The following is a 17,875-nucleotide window of genomic DNA, read 5'->3' on the forward strand; positions in this document are numbered from 1 at the left end:
TTTTTATCCTACGCTAGAGTTTAGATTTTCCTAAATTAACGAAATATATAGTAAAATCCAAATACATGCATAACTACTGGCTAACTAGCCCCGTACCGTAGTCTTGTTTGGGTGTGTGGTCCCATCATGCACGTCTCGTGCTGTCATATCATCTTGTGTAGCTCATACTCAATACATAAGGGCACGTGAACCCCGTATAAAACCATGACTTCTTGAGAGTAGTGCTGGGATGAAGCAAGCCTCGATTCATTACAGCTCCGCACACTTTTCAGAATTTTATCAATTGCAACACATGCTGCGTCTGACTCCTACGCGGTTTATATCGCCTCATCGATCTGCGACGTCACCAACATGGTAGTTTGATAGTGATGCAAATGAAATCCTCCTTCCCTTTAGACTGGCGGCCCGACTTACATCCCACCAATACTTATACTCCATAAAGTAGGGTAACCATCTTGCCTTTCGTGGTGAGTGATTTAGTGACGACATCGCTTGCGCAAGATCGGATGATCATTATCGACTTCAAATTATCGAGAGCGAAGTAGGTGCTTCATGAACTTGACAAGGCCATATTTTTAGCAAGTAGCACTTTGTCAAGAAGGGAATAATTCTTATCGGTCGTTCTAGCTGGCAAGTGACGACACGCTCATGTTAGTTGGAATTTTTTTGGAGTAAATCAAAGCGTATGATCAATTGCTACAAGAAGCTCATGCGTCATCCCCGATTCGATGCTCGATACACCTTAATCGTACCACCTACCCCACTTCCCGCAGTGACGTATATATTGTTCTTTGATAGTGCCTCACTTTGCAACAATCGCCTCAGAGGCGCTGTGTCTACAAACCTCCACAGCCGGAGTATCTTGGGACACCGCAAAGGTCTATGCTCCCCGCGGCAATCAATCATCAAGCGAGGTACAAAAGTCTTCTCATAGGACTTTAGGCAGCTTGCCAGCACTCATGACCAGATCTTGCCGTCGTTGCGGGCAGTGCATTCATCATGCGAGACATGCGCGATTATCAGCCACCAAGGAGCCCAAGATTTCGTGTAGCGTATACCGCTACTAGGCGGATGGCAGATGAGTTTGAGATTTGTTTATGGTCTCGCCATCGTCTTGCGTCCAACACGATGGCGGGCTCCAAGGCTAACAAGATATTTGGGTGCATTTATCGCAATCAATGTACTTCAGTATTCGGTCAGTCAGATGTTTCTTGGTCGATGAGATCGACAAATACTGCTTTGAGTCGATTGCAAAGAGATAGGACATGGAACGGGAAATTAAAAATGCTACTACGCTACTGAAGCGGCTGCTGTACGGAGACATTTTATCATTCTGGTGTTGAATTAGCTGGAAACTTTTTTCGCCTGATGAAGAGTTGAGTGCACATGCTGTTAACATAGATAAGTAAACAATTACGCCCTTCATGGCACCTTTCAAGACCAAGATGCTTACAATGACTTGATGTCTTGACATATTAGTCCGATCCGATGAGCATCTCACATCGATAGATCTGAACATTGTAGGTTAATGTAATAGCAGATTAAGAAGCATTTCTTCGATCTGATACATTTCAATACGTCATAAAGTTTCTAGCTATGCATTTCGAAATTTGTTGCTTCAAGTAAGACGATTCTGACAGACATACTTCACTGACCGGATGCTTATAGATGCCTCCACGTACCGTTTATATTTGAAAAGAACTGCTAAACTTAAGCAAATTCACTTCTTTGATTGATTTTTCTGTCGATATCGACATTACTTACAACTCTAGTGACTGGTACAGCAGAAGTCGTGGATCTCGGCGTTTCTGCCGCTAATCCCAATGGTACCATACAAACAGACATGCAGTCGACAGCACGTAATAAGTATAAATTTGTTGAGGAGCGAGGACTAAACTTGCGGCCATTGAAGCAATCAAAGAGAAATTGGTGTGGCTACAATCCACAGAAGAGAAGATTTCAGACAAGGTCCATATCATTACAGCGGATAAAAAGAAAAAGTGATCAATGGAAATACAAACAGTGTAACGGTTGAATCGCGATAAGTAAATTTGTCAAACCTATTACGCCGAAAGCCATACGACAATATGGGTGCTTGCTGTGGTGGCTTTGCCAGCAAGACGAATGGAAACTGGACTTTGCGATCACATAGTTAAGAAAGAAAGAAACCTTAAGCAAGTCTTTATCTATAATGATCAATGAACCACTTATCAACTCTCATAAGTTTGGCGATCGCTCATTGTATTTGGTCTTAAAGAAGGTTAAGAGCATCACGTCACCACTCGACATCTACAGCTCTACGAACCTGCCAGCGCTAGAGAGTTTATTTTGGGCAGGACGACGTTGTCAAATGGTATAAATTTTCTCAACTGAGAGACCCCAATCCCCTCCGTTTGTCGTTGGCGTATCGACGTTGTCATACGTTCAGCTACGATATGCCAGAATAATGTCAAGAAACGAGTACTTCGGCAACCAGCTTTGAAATTTCTTCATTCTTTCAGCTTGCGGACTTTACTATGGATGTTGCCCTATATAATCAAAATGTTTTGATATTTATATCAGATACGATGAATGAATCTTGCGCATAAGCTTACAATTTCCCATGTACATCACATATCCAACACTTTTTCTAGACTTATGTAGAGTTGTCTAATTAAAACCGAACCTCGACCTAACCTGGCATCTTCGAAGACAGAGGTACTGACTGTCTTCTTTTTGCACAAGGATATCTTTTCCGGATGTTCCACTTCCTACGCGTTCTGGCAAGAAAAAAATATAATTATTAGGCTAGTAGGAACCTGAACTTACCCGTAGCGTCATTAGGTCTGGCCACTCATACTGTGCAGGGCTCTCTGCAAGGGCATTCAAATCTACACGCTCATAATGATATAGTGCTAGTCTTAAAAGAGTTGTTGTCGGAGGTAAGCAGTCGTGTCTCGATTATTTGAACTCTGATGCGTGCTGTGCAAAAAAATGCTGGCTGACCTAGTCAGCTGCTCAAGTTTCCTAAACTTTTTCCCTCCATCAATCTCTTACTCTTATTCTATAGAATTTTTCTAATTTGTACTTCAAAAAGTCTCTATTGCCTTGCACTGTTACATAAGATTCGATCTCTCCACTAAATAACAACTCACGAAGCTGAAAGAAGTTATCAGTGATGACTATGAAGAAATATTCGGAGAAAGACATAAGCAGATGGCTGGATTAGCCTCTTTTGTGCGGAACACGAAAACTTACGCTTGCTAAGGTGTGATGTACCCAGATTGGGACTTAAAGTCACATTGTTTTTACTAAAATTTGACTAGTTTGGTAAGATAGATACTTCCACTCGACCTTCTTATTGAAAAGGACGAAATGATGATCGCCAAGCTTCAGCTGCTTTACCGCTATAATCTGGTTTTTCTATCGAGTATGGCATTACACATGACTGTAGTTACTGCTATAGCAGCAGTCGTGAATCCCCGTGTTTTGGTCGCCCATCCGAATAGTACCATACAATTGGACACGCGGTCGACAGCATATGATGAGTATGATTCTCTTGAGGAGCGAGGACCAAAATTTGCGGACTCTAAAGCCATCGGAGGGGCTCTACCTTGGCTACAAACCCCAAAATTTTTTAAGACGCTTCTTCGACTACGAAAACGACTCACGGAGAACCAAAAGAAAGTGATCGATAGAGGTCTTAAGGGTCAGTCGCTTACAAACACGATTAATCGGTTAATTAGGTCTATCACTCCACAAGCCATAAGACAATCGGAAAGTCTGCTATGTTTGCTTCACGGGCTAAACAAAGAGAAGCAGGAGTTAGCGATTGAACACTTGTCTTCACAGCTAATGGAGAAACAGAACATCAAGCCAGCTCTGTCTATTTTGATGAACGAACGTGCTAATACTGACTATTATGGAGATCGCGTATTACATGCCGCATTAGATAAGCTCAAGCTTACCGTGTCCCCAGACAAGATGTTCTTTCTTATGGAACTTGACGAAATCACTCACCCCAGAGAGTTTATCATGAGCAAGGACGTCGTCAATTGGTATAAATTTGCTAAACGGATTGAACGCGATCCCTTCCATGTGTTACTGAATAAAATGAGAGCGATCGAGGAGAACCAGAAGGTGTGGGCCGAAACTGTACTCGAGCAGTTCAAAGTGGAGAACACTATTTTTCTTGGAGACTTGCTGGATGGGCTCATTCCATCCGAATCATACCATTTGACAACTAGTATTGCTGCCAATTACCTAAAAAGTGGTACTTTCAGAAGAGCTTTTCATCAAGACGCCAATGCTGCCTTGAACAAAGTAAGTTTGATTGGTTGGATACCGTTGGCCAAATTGCTGTATATGATGCGTGAACAGGGCAATGAACAAGGTCTTTATTTCAGAGCGTTTATTCATGTGATTGAAGACTGGGAATCTGATATTCTCAGTCTCAAAACGAATTTGTTAGCAAATAAATTATTTTTGGACTGGATTGCATTTTGGGAATGGCAAAATGGAAGTGGCATGCAGAAAGCAGAGGAGATTCTGCTGCAATTATTGAACGGTAAGAATTATTGGACTTTTATTCTGGCATCATCGGTAACTTCGAAGAAGTTTTCTCCTGTCATTTCGAAATTATACTTCCATTTTCTACTCAATAGGCCCGTAAATTTAAGCTAGAAAGAACACTTTCGTTTTTTTTTCAATATGACGCTCATTTCCAAGTCATTGTATAAGTGCGACTTTGTTGAGTCACGACGTCCATATTTCAGCACAATTCAGACACCTTTGAGCAAACGATTCACTCAGAATTGCTACGAGCTACTACCTTACATTAAATGTCTTGCATACACACCATTAGTTCGCCAGTATTGCTAAAAGTTATCATAGGAACTTAAATATCGAAAATATGTCAGTAGTTTGGTAAAATCGTGTCGTATTGATAAATTAAGAATACAGCTAGTGAAGAAGTTAACATCCGAGCTACAGCGTGTTTGAGACAGCTAAATGTATCATTAAAGGCAACAAGAATAACGACGGTGGATCGTTAGCCTCGATGATAGTTGTTGAACACAAATCCACCAAACGGATTGCATTTTCATGACCAAGTATAAGCAGCTTGTCATGACTTCAAGCAGCTCTTGGTACACTGATGCTGCGAAAGATAGAACAAAACTATCACTACGCTGTCAACAGCTATCATAACGCATCAATCGCGTAAATGCGACAGACGACGAGCTACAGCGTGTTGTTATCGGGAAGATGCATTATCTCGGCAAGAAAGTAGATTGTTTGTCTTGCCGACGTTCACACGAACCAATCACATACGTTGCGTTATTATAAGAATCTTGTCATAAATACAAGCAGTCCTGTGGTAGTACACTGATACAGCCATAGATTAAGGTAGACTATCACTACAATATCCAAAGATGCGAATGATCGTCAATCGCACAGATTTAAAGGTGAGCTTGAGCGTTGTAAACAGCAAGATGCATCATTTAGGCAACGCTACTAACGTCAGTACGTTGTTTTTCTTGTGGACAGCTTTCAGCACGAATCTAAGACATACGTTGCGTATTCATCTCCAAGAATAAGCATCATTGCCAGCAAACTTCCAGTATGTTCAAAAGTAAGACTTCATCGGATATTTGTTTGATACTTGGCAAAAATAATCGCGAGAATATAGTAATCGAGGTGATTGATATGTACAGTGGCACTTTGTGAAGCACCGATATTTTAATATTTTTTAAAGCAGAACAACCTCGGTGAAGACATGTATCATAGCCACCGGCCCTTCCTTCTATTCTCAAAGATAGAATTTTGTTTGCTTTCACTTCCTGGACGGCTTGGCGTAAGGTATATTTGTTGCAATGTTTGTCAATTGCTTGCTATACATAACTATAGTTCGACGTTAACGCTTACAAATAAGACCAGAACTTCCGAAGGCTTCTGATTATTTAGGGTGAAGGTAATACAAATTGCAGTCAAGAATCATTAGTGCAGGTATATTCTTTTTTTTGATGGAGCGTAGACAACCCATTGTAGCATTGACGTTGCGCTCAAAGATATAATGCGTCTAAGCGAAAATTGGACGAAAGATATAATTCAGCATTCAATTTACAAGCTTTGACATATTAGTAATAAGGTGTAGATAAAAATAGCAAATGTTTTCTCCTCCTTTTAATTTATTACCTTGAAAATGGGCGTAAATTTCTAAAGCAAATTTATTAATCTTCTGCATCTCTAGTCGGCCTAAACGTCTAAATGATATAAATTTGTTGGCAGTGACAAAAAGTTTATCGTCCTCTTTGGTGAATCGTGCTAACTTCACATTCTATCTAAGCAGTTGGCCTTGTGTTTGCCCTACGCGCTGACACTTAGCATATACCGTTGCGTTTCTACTTGCTGTCGAGGACGGTGATAAGTGTTGAGTCATCACACAGCTTAGGTTTAGCAAGCAAGCATTATTATTCAATCTGTAAACTAATTCTAGTTTTGATATGCTATTTTTGGGTATAAACCGGCTTTGTAACGTAGCATATGATTTTACTTCTAGAAAATGCCGCATAGTTTTTTTAATTCTAAGTGTATTAATAATCGTTTATTTTTATCCGGATCAGACTTGGTTTCTATCATCTAATCGACAAACACATTTCTTATGGAACACAACATATCGAGTGCTTGCAACAGTGACCTTGTGCGGAGTCAACCCTCATACGATCAAAATGAGCATCCATTTCCGTATACTCGCTCCAAGACTAGATGGCGTAAACGTCCAAACGATGAACTTAAGTACTTAAAAGATGAAATTGCTGTGCTTGAGAGTTTACTTGAGACTTTAAGCCATCCGGGCTCTAAATCAAAGTTGTTGAGCACTGGTGAAGGCGGTAAAGGGAAGAAAGAACTTGAAATGCTTCAAAAAGTTTCGGAGGCGAGTCATGAGCGAAAGTTAGCGGCTGCTTATGCAGAAAATCGTCGACTGAAGAATATGGTTGCGAGTTATTTTTATGTGGCCAAGGCTCTACAAAACGCGCTTGACGAAAATATGCGATTACGAGCACGTAAAGTTTGCTGGCCTAATAGTACCGCTGCATCAGATGAGTTGGTGTTTGCTTTGTTGGACGAAGAGAAGGAATTGCAGTACGCAGCTGTAGATAAGGTTTTGGACGCAAGCGGCATTGCACGAATCTATCATCCGTACTCTGCAAAGCTTGAATTTCATCGGGACGCAGAAGGCGTATATTTCCAACATAATGACGTTCGTGTGCTCCCGTTTTCCGTGGAAGACGTTGTTAGTGCTTTGCGCCACAGTCTATCGCATGGAGCAAATGTTGGTCCGTCTCATCACTGCCAGAAATTCTACACACAGGATGCATTTTCGCAAGTTGTTACACTAGATAGAGTGGAAGTTCCGGGCTCACTCCCAGCGCAAGTTACTGCGCGACATTTGTTATGGTTTGTCGTCACACCCTTCCGGACAGTCATTAACTGGTCAAGTTTTAATGAGTACGCCGGGGCGAAACACATACGACTTCTAAAACGATTGTGGCACTCTGTCGAGCCCATGACTTTGGATGGCAGCCCTAGAGGACAAGGTTGTATTTTACGCACAGTTGTTCGCTTTACACCTGTGGACCCGGAGATTAATCTGAAGGACATTGAAGAGATGGCAGATGTAATTATCTCGTGCTACAATCGCGACTCGTTTCGAGTTGTGATGGCTGTAAGAGCGCAGCTTGCAGCTATAGCTGCAGCAAGAGATCGAGGAACTATTTTGTAAACAAATACAATAATGCTTTTTAAAATAATACATTTGCGCTAAATTTTAATTTTTGAAGTCTTTCATGTAAATGTGTTAGACAATCTTACGATTCGCCTCGACAATTGTTTGAGCCTCAAACGTCACATTGCCGTCTATTCTAAACCTTCGGCTCTTTTCTTGTGTGTGACCGTGTAGTATGCTTGTAATATCTAGGCCGCACTTTAGTCCAGTGTAACCTACTGCCTCTTTTCGGTAAATTCTGACGTTTGTTAAATACATAGACACAACTGTACACCGTACGATGAACTAAGTAGCACCGAAAGTGATTGAGTCATAAAACGACAATAACTTTTACGATTCCGTTTAAACACCACTACTTGCTACGTGTCAAGGCTAAACCTTGACTCTTGTCATAATAAACTTATTTCATGAGTGTCTATCCTACTCTTGAACCATTCAACTGCACTGCTTTTCTTCTCGTGGTATCGATGAAGAGGCGATATATATTCTAGCGATATTCTTCACCATCGAAATTACGGGCGTGATCAAGATTACGGAGATTACGGACTTGGTTGACAACAATTTTCTAATTGTTTATGCTTTCTCAACGTTTATCAATCTTCGTATATTTTTAAGCTAAAGACTACATTATATTGATCAAAGTAATGCGTGCATAACAAAAGGATTTGTATCCAGTAGCCGTAATCCGCACAAAATCATGACGAAGTCAAACATCGTTGAAACGAAGATTTTCTATCAATTGTTGACATGTTTCGTCACTGTTGTTGCTCATTAAGGCGTACGAACATTTATAGCTAAAGACTACATTATATTGATTTAAGTAAAGCTTACACAATTTCATTGGTACCATACTAAAGGCTAATGAGTGATAATTCGTGCATGACAAAAGGATTTGTATCCAATAAAGCACAAAATCATGAAGCCGAAGTAGCTAACAGATCGTTCAAAAGAAGGTTTTCGATCAATTGTTTGATCAAACCAAAATTGCGATGGTACGTGTTGAGAATGAGGTCGGTCATTTCTTCAAAATGACTTTTAGCGTCACTTCCGGTCTTGAAAACTACCCTCTCGGGCTTAATATCGACCACAGCACGCAGGATACTGCCTAGAGAAGAGATACCATCGCTTCCACCGAGAAAGTTAAAAGTCGAAGTGACATTAAATCCTTTTTCACGAAGACGCACGAAAACAGACCCTGCAATCTCCAAATAGCTACTCCAAACGACCACGACGCGATTCGCCTCACTAAATCGACGTAAGGCAAGTCGAGTATTCACTTTTGTGTTACGGGATTTAGAAAGCTGGATCGTGTCGACGAACGTAATATTTATATGGTCATCGCTGAGGATACGAGTCTGAATGCTACCGGGTAAATCGCCACTATTGAGAAGCAAAAATGACCACAAAACTCGAGCCACAGTGACCATGGAGAATGGCAACAGACGGACTTCTCTGTAAGAAAATAAAATACCTTTGGCATCTTGCTTGGGCTGAATTTTACTTAAAAATTCGCTATTGACATTCGCAAGTCCGCTTGCTTCCAGCACGGCATCAACTTGAGCATACTGTTCCTCAAGCGTGTCATTCAGCTCTGCAAACAAGTAGTCGTCTGTGATACTTGGTGCGCGCGGGCGATTACCAGTGTTTTCGTAAGGCGCATGGACATCAAGTCCTCCAACGTTGAATGAATTCCATGGACTAGCGGATGTCATCGCTTCGTTTTGTTGCTCAGTAATGGCACTTTCGAGTCGATGTGCAATTTCGAGTTGAGCCTTCAACATCGCACGTAATTTGAGATTTTCAATCACCGTCTTGTTTGCTTCATCCTTTTGTCTTTCAGCAACCTGCTTCCAGCGCGCAAACAATTCGCTACCGTTATTACCAACGAAAAACTCTCGTTTCGTTGACTGATTGAGTTTCTTCAGTTGCGCTTCCAAATGAGCCACAGTTGCACGAAGGTAATTAAGCTCGTCTTTGGGACGTTTGCGTCGATGCGGCTTGGCCGCTAGATATGGTGTCAAGCGAATATCGTTTTCTTGTGGCTCTGATTGAGGTTGTACAACAGTCATAGACACAGGAATTCGATTCTCAATCGACTTGTCGTACAAATGTGGTAACTTTGATTTTTCATAGACTTCGGCAGGGACATTTGTGTCCAGCGATAAGGGATCAAGCGTCGAAGGTGCGTCCGAAGTAACGCCTAGCATCTCGTCCAGTGCAGCAAGTAGGTCGTCGTTTAGGCCTCCACTAAGCGGAGACATGGGTGCGTCATGAAACGCAATTGGATGTGCCATGCGCGACGCAATAATTGGAATATCGCTGGCTTGGAGATTGGCTTTATTTATTAGTAGAGCCATAAAACTGTGATTACTCTACAAAAGCTGAAACTTGAAGGGATGGAGTAATCCCTTGCAGTCTACATGAAAGTGGTCCTGCTTTCTCAACAGGGATCAGACGAGATATAGATTGTAAAGTGTAGGTCTTTGTATGTGGCACTTGAGGAATGACTATAGTAGTATTTTTAGTGTGTGGATCTATAACGTCCCGCGCTTGACGACTAGACGGACAGAAGGCTGACGTACCACGATTTGTATTCAACGATGTCATTGATTTTTAGGTAAGACTTCTGGTACGGCACACGTTTTAGTTTGACTAAAATATGATGAGATGTGCGAATTGGTGGTGCAGCAAGTATGGTACCAACTGATGGGAGTGATAAGACAAACACCTGTGTCTGATGCGAATTTTTTCAAGCTGGCAAACATCCGGTAAGAGAATCTTGCTTCTGCTGTAACCTTGAGTAGTAAAGATTGACGCGCTTACGGCTATCTCGATTGGATTTCCCATCACTGCCCAGTTTTTTACAAACCTGCCAACTTTACTTGTACAAAAGTATAGAAAAGTATTAGGACGAAATCATGCATCACTAATTAGAGAATGATGACTTGATTCCGCAATGTGCTTTGTAGTAAGTAGTATGCGTAAACGTATCGTTGATTGTGGCGACAGAATAGCACAGATAAACATGCGGCTCTTATCTTAGTCTGTGATCCTGGTTCCACATTTGATATCATCGTAGCCAACCAGATGTTAGACAGTAACCTTGATGACCACGTTAGTATATCAAAAAGGCGTGTAGGGGATGTTTGCGTTACTCAAAGTGATGTCGGAGGAGCGTCAACTACACTACGTCTAAACCCTAGAGATCACCACAACATGATTTCGAAACAATACTTACAACATGAGCAATGAAAGATTTGAGATTAAGCATGTGAAAGTACTCATCACTTAAAGAGTACTTGAAGTTACATTCAATGTGTTTTGAACAATATTAGGTACAACATACTCCAGCGTCCATATGATTAGATGATCTTACTCATTACAATACATTAAGTTTGCTACGATGAACACTGTTCCCGTACCTCACACGTTCCACGATTGTTCGACTATATTACAGATGACTTAGTAGCCATAGCTTCATTCGATTACCTAAATACTGACCTGTGTCTGTTTTCATTACAGGTATCTGGTAGATATAGATATGTGCGTAGGAAATTCCCAGGTGCTCTGTCTCACAATCTCTTGTGACAGTACTGGATCGATCTGGCACCATTAAGCGGAAGGGTTAAGTTCTACGTATTCGGACCCGAAATGCAATGTCTGACAATGTAAGCAAATCTGATGTAATCCTCCATATGCCGGGAGCACATTGAAATAATAGTAAATGACGTAAACGAATGCTATAGTTTTACCTTTATAGCATTGTCATCAAGAAAGTAAAAATTTCATAGTCGAATCCTTTCAAATCCTTTCCTGTACTCCCTTTACCTGATTTTCGTATCACTGGATCTCTATCTACTTTATTTTTTCATTGTCAAAGTAATCGCTCGTGTTTTTGAGAAGTAGCTGGACAACTCGCTCTATATCAATTTGTGAGAGGAAGAAAGGCCTTGCAGTCAGTTATATTTGGTACTAAGAAGATTCACAAAGGAGAGATCCGTGGTACACGTTAGATAACATTTGGATATTTTGAAGCGTATATTTCTGCATTTTTTTTAATAGCATCACTCCTAAGTACATATCACTCAAGCAAGCTGAGTAATAGCTACATCTGAGGCTCTCAGTTCAGCTTCTGGATGATTATTCTAACCAAACCTCTGTCCGATTATCTGACGCTAACTCTTTGCGTGGAGACTATCTCTATGCAAGCTGCCTGACAGCCCCGTTGCAATTAGTCGCACTTGTAGTCTATCCCACGATCAAGTCGTTAAAAAACCGTTTCCGGTTGTAAAGGTATAATATGTCTACCGTTCCCGGGATATCTAGGGACGCTTGAGAAACTCATATGATTTGTTAGTCCCGAAGGAGTCCAGGGACTAGCGGTCATAAGCCAGATATGGCAATCGCTCGTCTGGAGGTGCTCATCAGCACATTTTTATTGTTGGTGGACATTTCGAGGAGCGTCATACCCAGACGACATCCATGGCTCCGATTGAACCCACCGCTAGGCCACTTAAGTTAAGTATAAAGCCCTTTCGAGTTCAGTACGGAGATAGTATCTCTCGCTCGATCAGCGAAGTTGTGATGGTGATGAATTTGGTCATGCTTCAGACAAAGCAACAATACACTGCGCTTGTGGTCTCCAAGCGATGATGCCGCGTGCGAGAATAAGCACTAAAGTGCAGTGCTTCATCTTAACATAAAAAAGAAATGAAACGTGTCGCTAATGCTCGCATTGCCGGGTATATCGGGTGCGTTTCAAAGTGTTTGGTCGCGCGTCAAGCGAGATAAAAGTTAGCAGATTATATTTAGGTGTTAAGAATGCGCATCTTGACGACTAGAATTGAGGCTTTTTGCAACCGTCCAACCTCTTTCAAGCAAGCAGTAGAAGCGTCATGCAATTACATACGACGCACGATTGTCAAAAGAGTAGACAGTACACAAAAGCTTTGAATATGCTGATATACGGATATGAAATTCGTGTTCTTCCTACTGGGAATCTAAGCGGAAGTGTCGAAGGCTCTGTTGAAATCTTGACAAATTTGAGGACTATGACTTCGTTTAAAGCTGCCTCATCCTGGACAAGGATACAAGGATGAAGTTTATCCTTATCATGCAGTGGCTTGAGAGCCAAAAGTCTTGGATGGAATGGGGGTCAAAAACGTTAGGAATCACGCAGGTGGGGCCTTGGCAGCTCAAGAACCTCCTTCTGGCAGGAAACTGAAACGCTCCTGGCACGTATACAGATTTGGTGCAGGGCACGGATTTGTCTGAACTGAATATTCAGAATTGCTTGGAACATAGAACAGAAATCGGAAGAAATTGGAACTGAACCCCGGGTTTAAAAAATAGGAGATAGAAACAATCGCATGTTGCGTTTTTCTGTTTGTCGACCGAGACAGTATTGACTACTGTATTTTGTAGTCCCCAGAGGGTATCTCCAATTTTATGGTTTATTATAGCTGTAAGCGGTACTTGAGCCAGCAGGTTAAGTGTCGCGGTCTCATGTGCTAAATCTGGTATCGACAAAGTGCGCATGCAAGTCGCGAGTAGAATGACGAGACCCTAGAAATAATAAGAATTATTAATCATAGAATTAAGTAGAATTATTTACCCTTGTCACGATGTGATCTTTCTGCTGAGTCATCGTAAGTCCGTCGCGCAGAAAAAAGTAGATTTATGGGTAAACAGCATGAAATTGTGAGCAAAGTGGCCGGGGTAGGTCCAGGAGTTTTAGTTTCACAATCACTACTTCTGGTAGAAGCTTTGAATACTTTAACGAATTATCCCTGGAAAATGCAAAGAATCTAACACGGTGGGGTACATTCGGTAGTGGAGAAGAATTCTAGCTCGCTATTTGTTATTGCAGACTCTTAAAGACCACTAAGGGCAAGGAGTGGGGCAGCCAACAAAAATGACCCCAGAAATCGTTCTCATCCTATGTTGAAAAATGCCACGGCGTCGTGACGAGACAGTTACTGCCCCGGGTGTGGGAGTGCGTGATGAGATTTACTTGGATAACGGAAACGGACACTGCGTCACTCGTCAATAGCCCTTTTTAGATATATATTATGATGACGATAACTCTATTTCACGTGCGGAACACGGAGCGGGGTTAGATTTATGGAATTAGTCTCTCTACTCGGAAGGTATATGGCAAGTGGCAAATTGGCAAATTGTGAGCGCTGATGTTAACTCAATAATTACACCCACTATCCCGGCGCAATGACAAAATTTGAAAAGGACGTGATACAGAACAGCATGGTCGCTTGCACTTTGTTCGGTGCTCTCGGCCTGTTTAGTGGATATTATCAACTGCTAATAAAGGGCAGCAATATCCTTTTTGCTGCGATAAATACGTCAAACAGGAGGCTCTGTGTGTGATTCTTACTGCTACAGGGAGACTCGGTCACACGGGAGCATTATATCGTCTGATGATGCAGCTGTTTGGGCCACATCGTGCCTAAACACAAACCTATTTCGACGATACATTTACTCATTGTTCTGTATAGCTTGGGGAAATTAATGTGGAGAGATTCATTCAACACTTGCTAGCAGTGCTAGAGAGTATGCGCTTCCATAAGCTTTCCGCCAATATAGCCAATTGTGTATTTACCGCTGACGAGATCCCTGCTTCATTATAAGCATGATCTGAGGGCCAACTCCGCGAAATTAAAGCTCCTTGTAGTTTGCCAGTATCTCTACCCCAAAGGAATTAAAGGTTGTGACTTGATGTAGCCAATTTCTCGCACAAGTCTGGGGTAGATTATGCCGACATGACTCGACCCTCTACAACCTTTCTGAAAAAGATGTCTGATGGTGCCGAGGTGCGTTAGAGAAGGCGGCATATAGAATCCTCATGCATCCATGAGGGTCTTCAATCGTTATTGACCATTCCATGTCGTCATACGCAGAGATTTTAAGAACAAGCGCGTATATCGCATTTGAGCTCAACCAGCTCAAACTGGTAGGGACGATCTCTTGTTTTAACAAGGAGAGCTTTGCCTTGAAGTATGCTCTCGTCAATTTGAGGGTGCACTTGTTAGGCTCTCAGATCTTTGTAATATCTACAGATCATACGTTGTGTACAGCGTCGTCGTGGTCACATTTCTTTAGATAATCTTGAGAAATATACAAGCCGGGACGTCAAAAATGCAAATACGCAATGACTTGAAGTAGCGCTTATCATGACGATGACGTCACCAATTTGTGTGACGATATATACAGCCTACGCGTCAGATGTAATAAGTGCTGCATTCCGGAAGGGAGAGATTTGGGAAGCGATGAGTTAGGAATATTTGACACTACTTTATCAAAGCGCGTGGTTGCACTCCTAGACATCTATGCAATAGACCAAAGAGTGTTGTAACCAGCACCGATCCACTTTGCACTCAGCATGTATATGGTGGTTGCTCATGATGCAGGCCTCAAGTACAGTATACGGCACGAGGCACACAACATGTGCAGCGGGGCTGCCAAAGCTCTTTACGTAGAGGAAGCTAAGCTAAGGTTACCAACCTTACGTTCTTTCCAAAAACAAGTACAAGTGTAGCGGATCGCCATCCGCTCTTTCAAAGTATTAAAGCCTTACCAAGACAAACGAACATTTCTGTTCAAGAATGAAAATGTATTTAATTGTTTAGTTGGGCAGAGCCACCAGTATCTAAAACTCTAGGTCTCCTGATTAATATAGTAATACCTAATTAATATAATTACATGTATTACTACTGGCAATCCTGCCACGTGGTGGCTTCTTGTTACGGTTTGGCCACGCCACTGGGTTATTTCACTGACTGTTATGCATACCTATGTACGGTCGCACAATCTTATGCGACCCGTTCTTTCTCACAAGGGCACGTAAAATCCCGTTACACTTTCTTCCATTAAAATTGTGAATATCCTTAATTCGCATTTAACGGTCGCCTCATACGTGGCTTGCGTGTCTGAGGCACCTTCACGTTCATCAGAACAGCTTTAAACCTTCGCCGCTCTATGAGCACTGTGTCTACGACAGACTAAACACCCAGCCTAGCTGATAGCGAGTGCGCCCGCAGTCAAAGCTCTTCTTTCTCTTCTGCACAGGGTCCCCGGACAGTACGTCCGCGGCTTCACGGGAAGCACATCCCAAGCCCTCGGCAACTGGGCGCGACACAACGCACCCATCTTGGGCGACGTATTTTCTCGTCGAGGAGTTGGAGGAAGTCGACTACGAGTGGGTTGCTCCTTTCCCAAGATGGTATGACGAGGAAGATGAAGTTAGCCAACGGCGCGACGTGAGCCCAGCTCAAACCCTGCGGACAACATGTCCATTCCCCGGTTTATCGGCTTCCGGGGAAGTGGTATTATTACCAATCGCCCCGACGAGGCACAGGAGCAGCAATTGGAGTGTGCTGTTCACAGGGTGGCTCTCCTGCGCTCGTATCCACGGTTTGGTCTTGGATTCTCATTTGGAATACGGCTTCCGCTCGGTAGATCCCGCTATTGAAGCAAAAGACGCGATCACTCGATCGTTAGGCGTTTATGTAGTCGGGCCTCCGGCTACTACACAAGCTAAACTTGATCAGCGGAAAGCTCCGAGAGCTTGCTTTTTGATACTCCAAGAGATCCCATTGGATCGGTACCGCGCTCGACTTTGAGCTCGAAAAGGGGGTGCTTCTGCTCACGCAATGCGGACCATCCCTGTGGTGCTCACCCCTGGCGAAACCGCGGCAGATGACGATGAGCTCTCCGAGCGATGGGTGCATCGGCACCGGAAACTGTCTTCGCTGTCTAACTTACAGCGAAGCCACGAGAAAGTGGACGTGCGCATTGAGCGCCATCTTCGAATTGAGTTTGCCAAACTCAGGCACAACGCCAACTCTCTGCGTATTGTCTCCCTGCGGGATATGGAGCTATCCAGAACGCTCCTGCGAGCTCTGTGGTCTCTCACACGGGTGAGTCTACGACCACAGCAGCTCAGGGATAAAGCTTGAGCTCAGCTCATGGCCTTTCGGCTTCCCGGGCTACTGCCAAGAAGTGCGGTGCGCTAGACGACGCGAAGTGACATGATCCTTCTGATCATTAGCGTCTACGACGTCTGAGCAGTCTTGCCGAAGTGGTACCTCAAATTCCCACGAGCTCTCGGAGTTCGGGTATCCCCGCCATTTTACAAAATATTGGGTTAAACCCCGTCGACGATGTCGATTCACAAGGCGTTCCAATTGGTAGTGGACACCAATCTCATCCAGTAGAGTCGGCGGCGGATGATGACTGCTTGGCCAATCGCTGTCTGGTATTTCGCGATGCTCTTCAAGCGTTGGAGGACAAAGTAAAGTCCGTCGTCATCAGCACTTTGCCGAGCATCTCTCCGAGGTCGCCGACCGCTGTGCGGAAGATCTCGACAATCTGGAGCACTGTGTGCACCGACTGCCTCACGTTGAGGGTTTTCGTGCTTTGTCGGAGAGGATCCTAGCCGTCGAGCAGGCGAATACGTCATTTCGTGTGACGGTGGAGCATTCTGCACCATCGGAAACGGAAGTTGTTGCACTCCGTGCTCCGAACCTGCTGCTGATTTAACTACTGGGTGGCCGTGCGCCTCTGGGCGCCGCCCCGGCGCTGAAGCTTCCGCGTTCACTTGCCACGGATCCCGCCCAGTACTGCTTAAGCGAGACCACATAAAACACCGGGTGGGTGCGTCCTTCTCGGCAGGTTCAGCATTACGCTAAGCCTCACTTGGCCACGACCTTAAGAAGTCCGATAAACCGTGGACGAAGCTTCGTCTTAAAGACAGCCGAAACTGCATGTGTGAGAAGATTTTTAGCGTTTAATCGAGTCAAGTTTTCGACCTCAATGTTCTCAACATTTCCTCTTCCTTCTTCCTCTGCATGTCTTTGCTTTCAGCCATCGCATCGCGAACGTGTCGTAAAATAATCAGTCTAGCAGTCAGGAAGTCTACGACTTCTTTACGCACGGTGAGGGGGCTGACATCAGCTAGTTATTCGGCTATTTTCCCCCCACCAAGGTTTGAACCATGGGATGGCGGCGTCAGCGGGACCGATGATTAATTAAGCCCGTTCACGTAGAGCGGCGTATAGCCGGTAGATGAATGCACTGCATTGTTCAGAGCAAACT

General features: G+C 43.2%; 4 protein-coding genes across 4 annotated transcripts; 2 read left to right on the plus strand and 2 right to left on the minus strand.

The window, feature by feature from the left end:
- Window positions 1-3,354: 3,354 nt before the first annotated feature.
- On the plus strand, window positions 3,355-4,662 carry PHALS_04512 (uncharacterized protein; the record flags this gene model as incomplete). The annotated part of the gene is made up of 1 exon (XM_024722331.1): window positions 3,355-4,662. One exon carries the CDS (start codon window positions 3,355-3,357, stop codon window positions 4,660-4,662), a length of 1,308 nt encoding a protein of 435 aa, XP_024573418.1.
- Window positions 4,663-6,640: 1,978 nt separating this feature from the next.
- Window positions 6,641-7,762, plus strand: PHALS_04513 (uncharacterized protein; the record flags this gene model as incomplete). The annotated part of the gene is made up of 1 exon (XM_024722332.1): window positions 6,641-7,762. One exon carries the CDS (start codon window positions 6,641-6,643, stop codon window positions 7,760-7,762), a length of 1,122 nt encoding a protein of 373 aa, XP_024573419.1.
- A 917-nt stretch (window positions 7,763-8,679) lies between these two features.
- On the minus strand, window positions 8,680-10,122 carry PHALS_04514 (uncharacterized protein; the record flags this gene model as incomplete). Its single annotated transcript, XM_024722333.1, has 1 exon — window positions 8,680-10,122. One exon carries the CDS (start codon window positions 10,120-10,122, stop codon window positions 8,680-8,682), a length of 1,443 nt encoding a protein of 480 aa, XP_024573420.1.
- Window positions 10,123-10,389: 267 nt separating this feature from the next.
- On the minus strand, window positions 10,390-10,701 carry PHALS_15014 (uncharacterized protein). Its single transcript, XM_024722334.2, has one exon. It carries the CDS (start codon window positions 10,610-10,612, stop codon window positions 10,418-10,420), a length of 195 nt encoding a protein of 64 aa, XP_024573421.1. The 5' UTR covers window positions 10,613-10,701; the 3' UTR covers window positions 10,390-10,417.
- Window positions 10,702-17,875: the final 7,174 nt, after the last annotated feature.

Source organism: Plasmopara halstedii (assembly GCF_900000015.1).
Source record: "Plasmopara halstedii genome assembly, contig: Scaffold_262, whole genome shotgun sequence".
In the NCBI taxonomy this organism is placed as follows: domain Eukaryota; phylum Oomycota; class Peronosporomycetes; order Peronosporales; family Peronosporaceae; genus Plasmopara; species Plasmopara halstedii.

What these genes read in the sequence shown, in the direction of transcription:
- PHALS_15014 (XM_024722334.2), bottom strand. Translation starts at nt 10,612, where the DNA reads ATGGGAAATCCAATCGAGATAGCCGTAAGCGCGTCAATCTTTACTACT.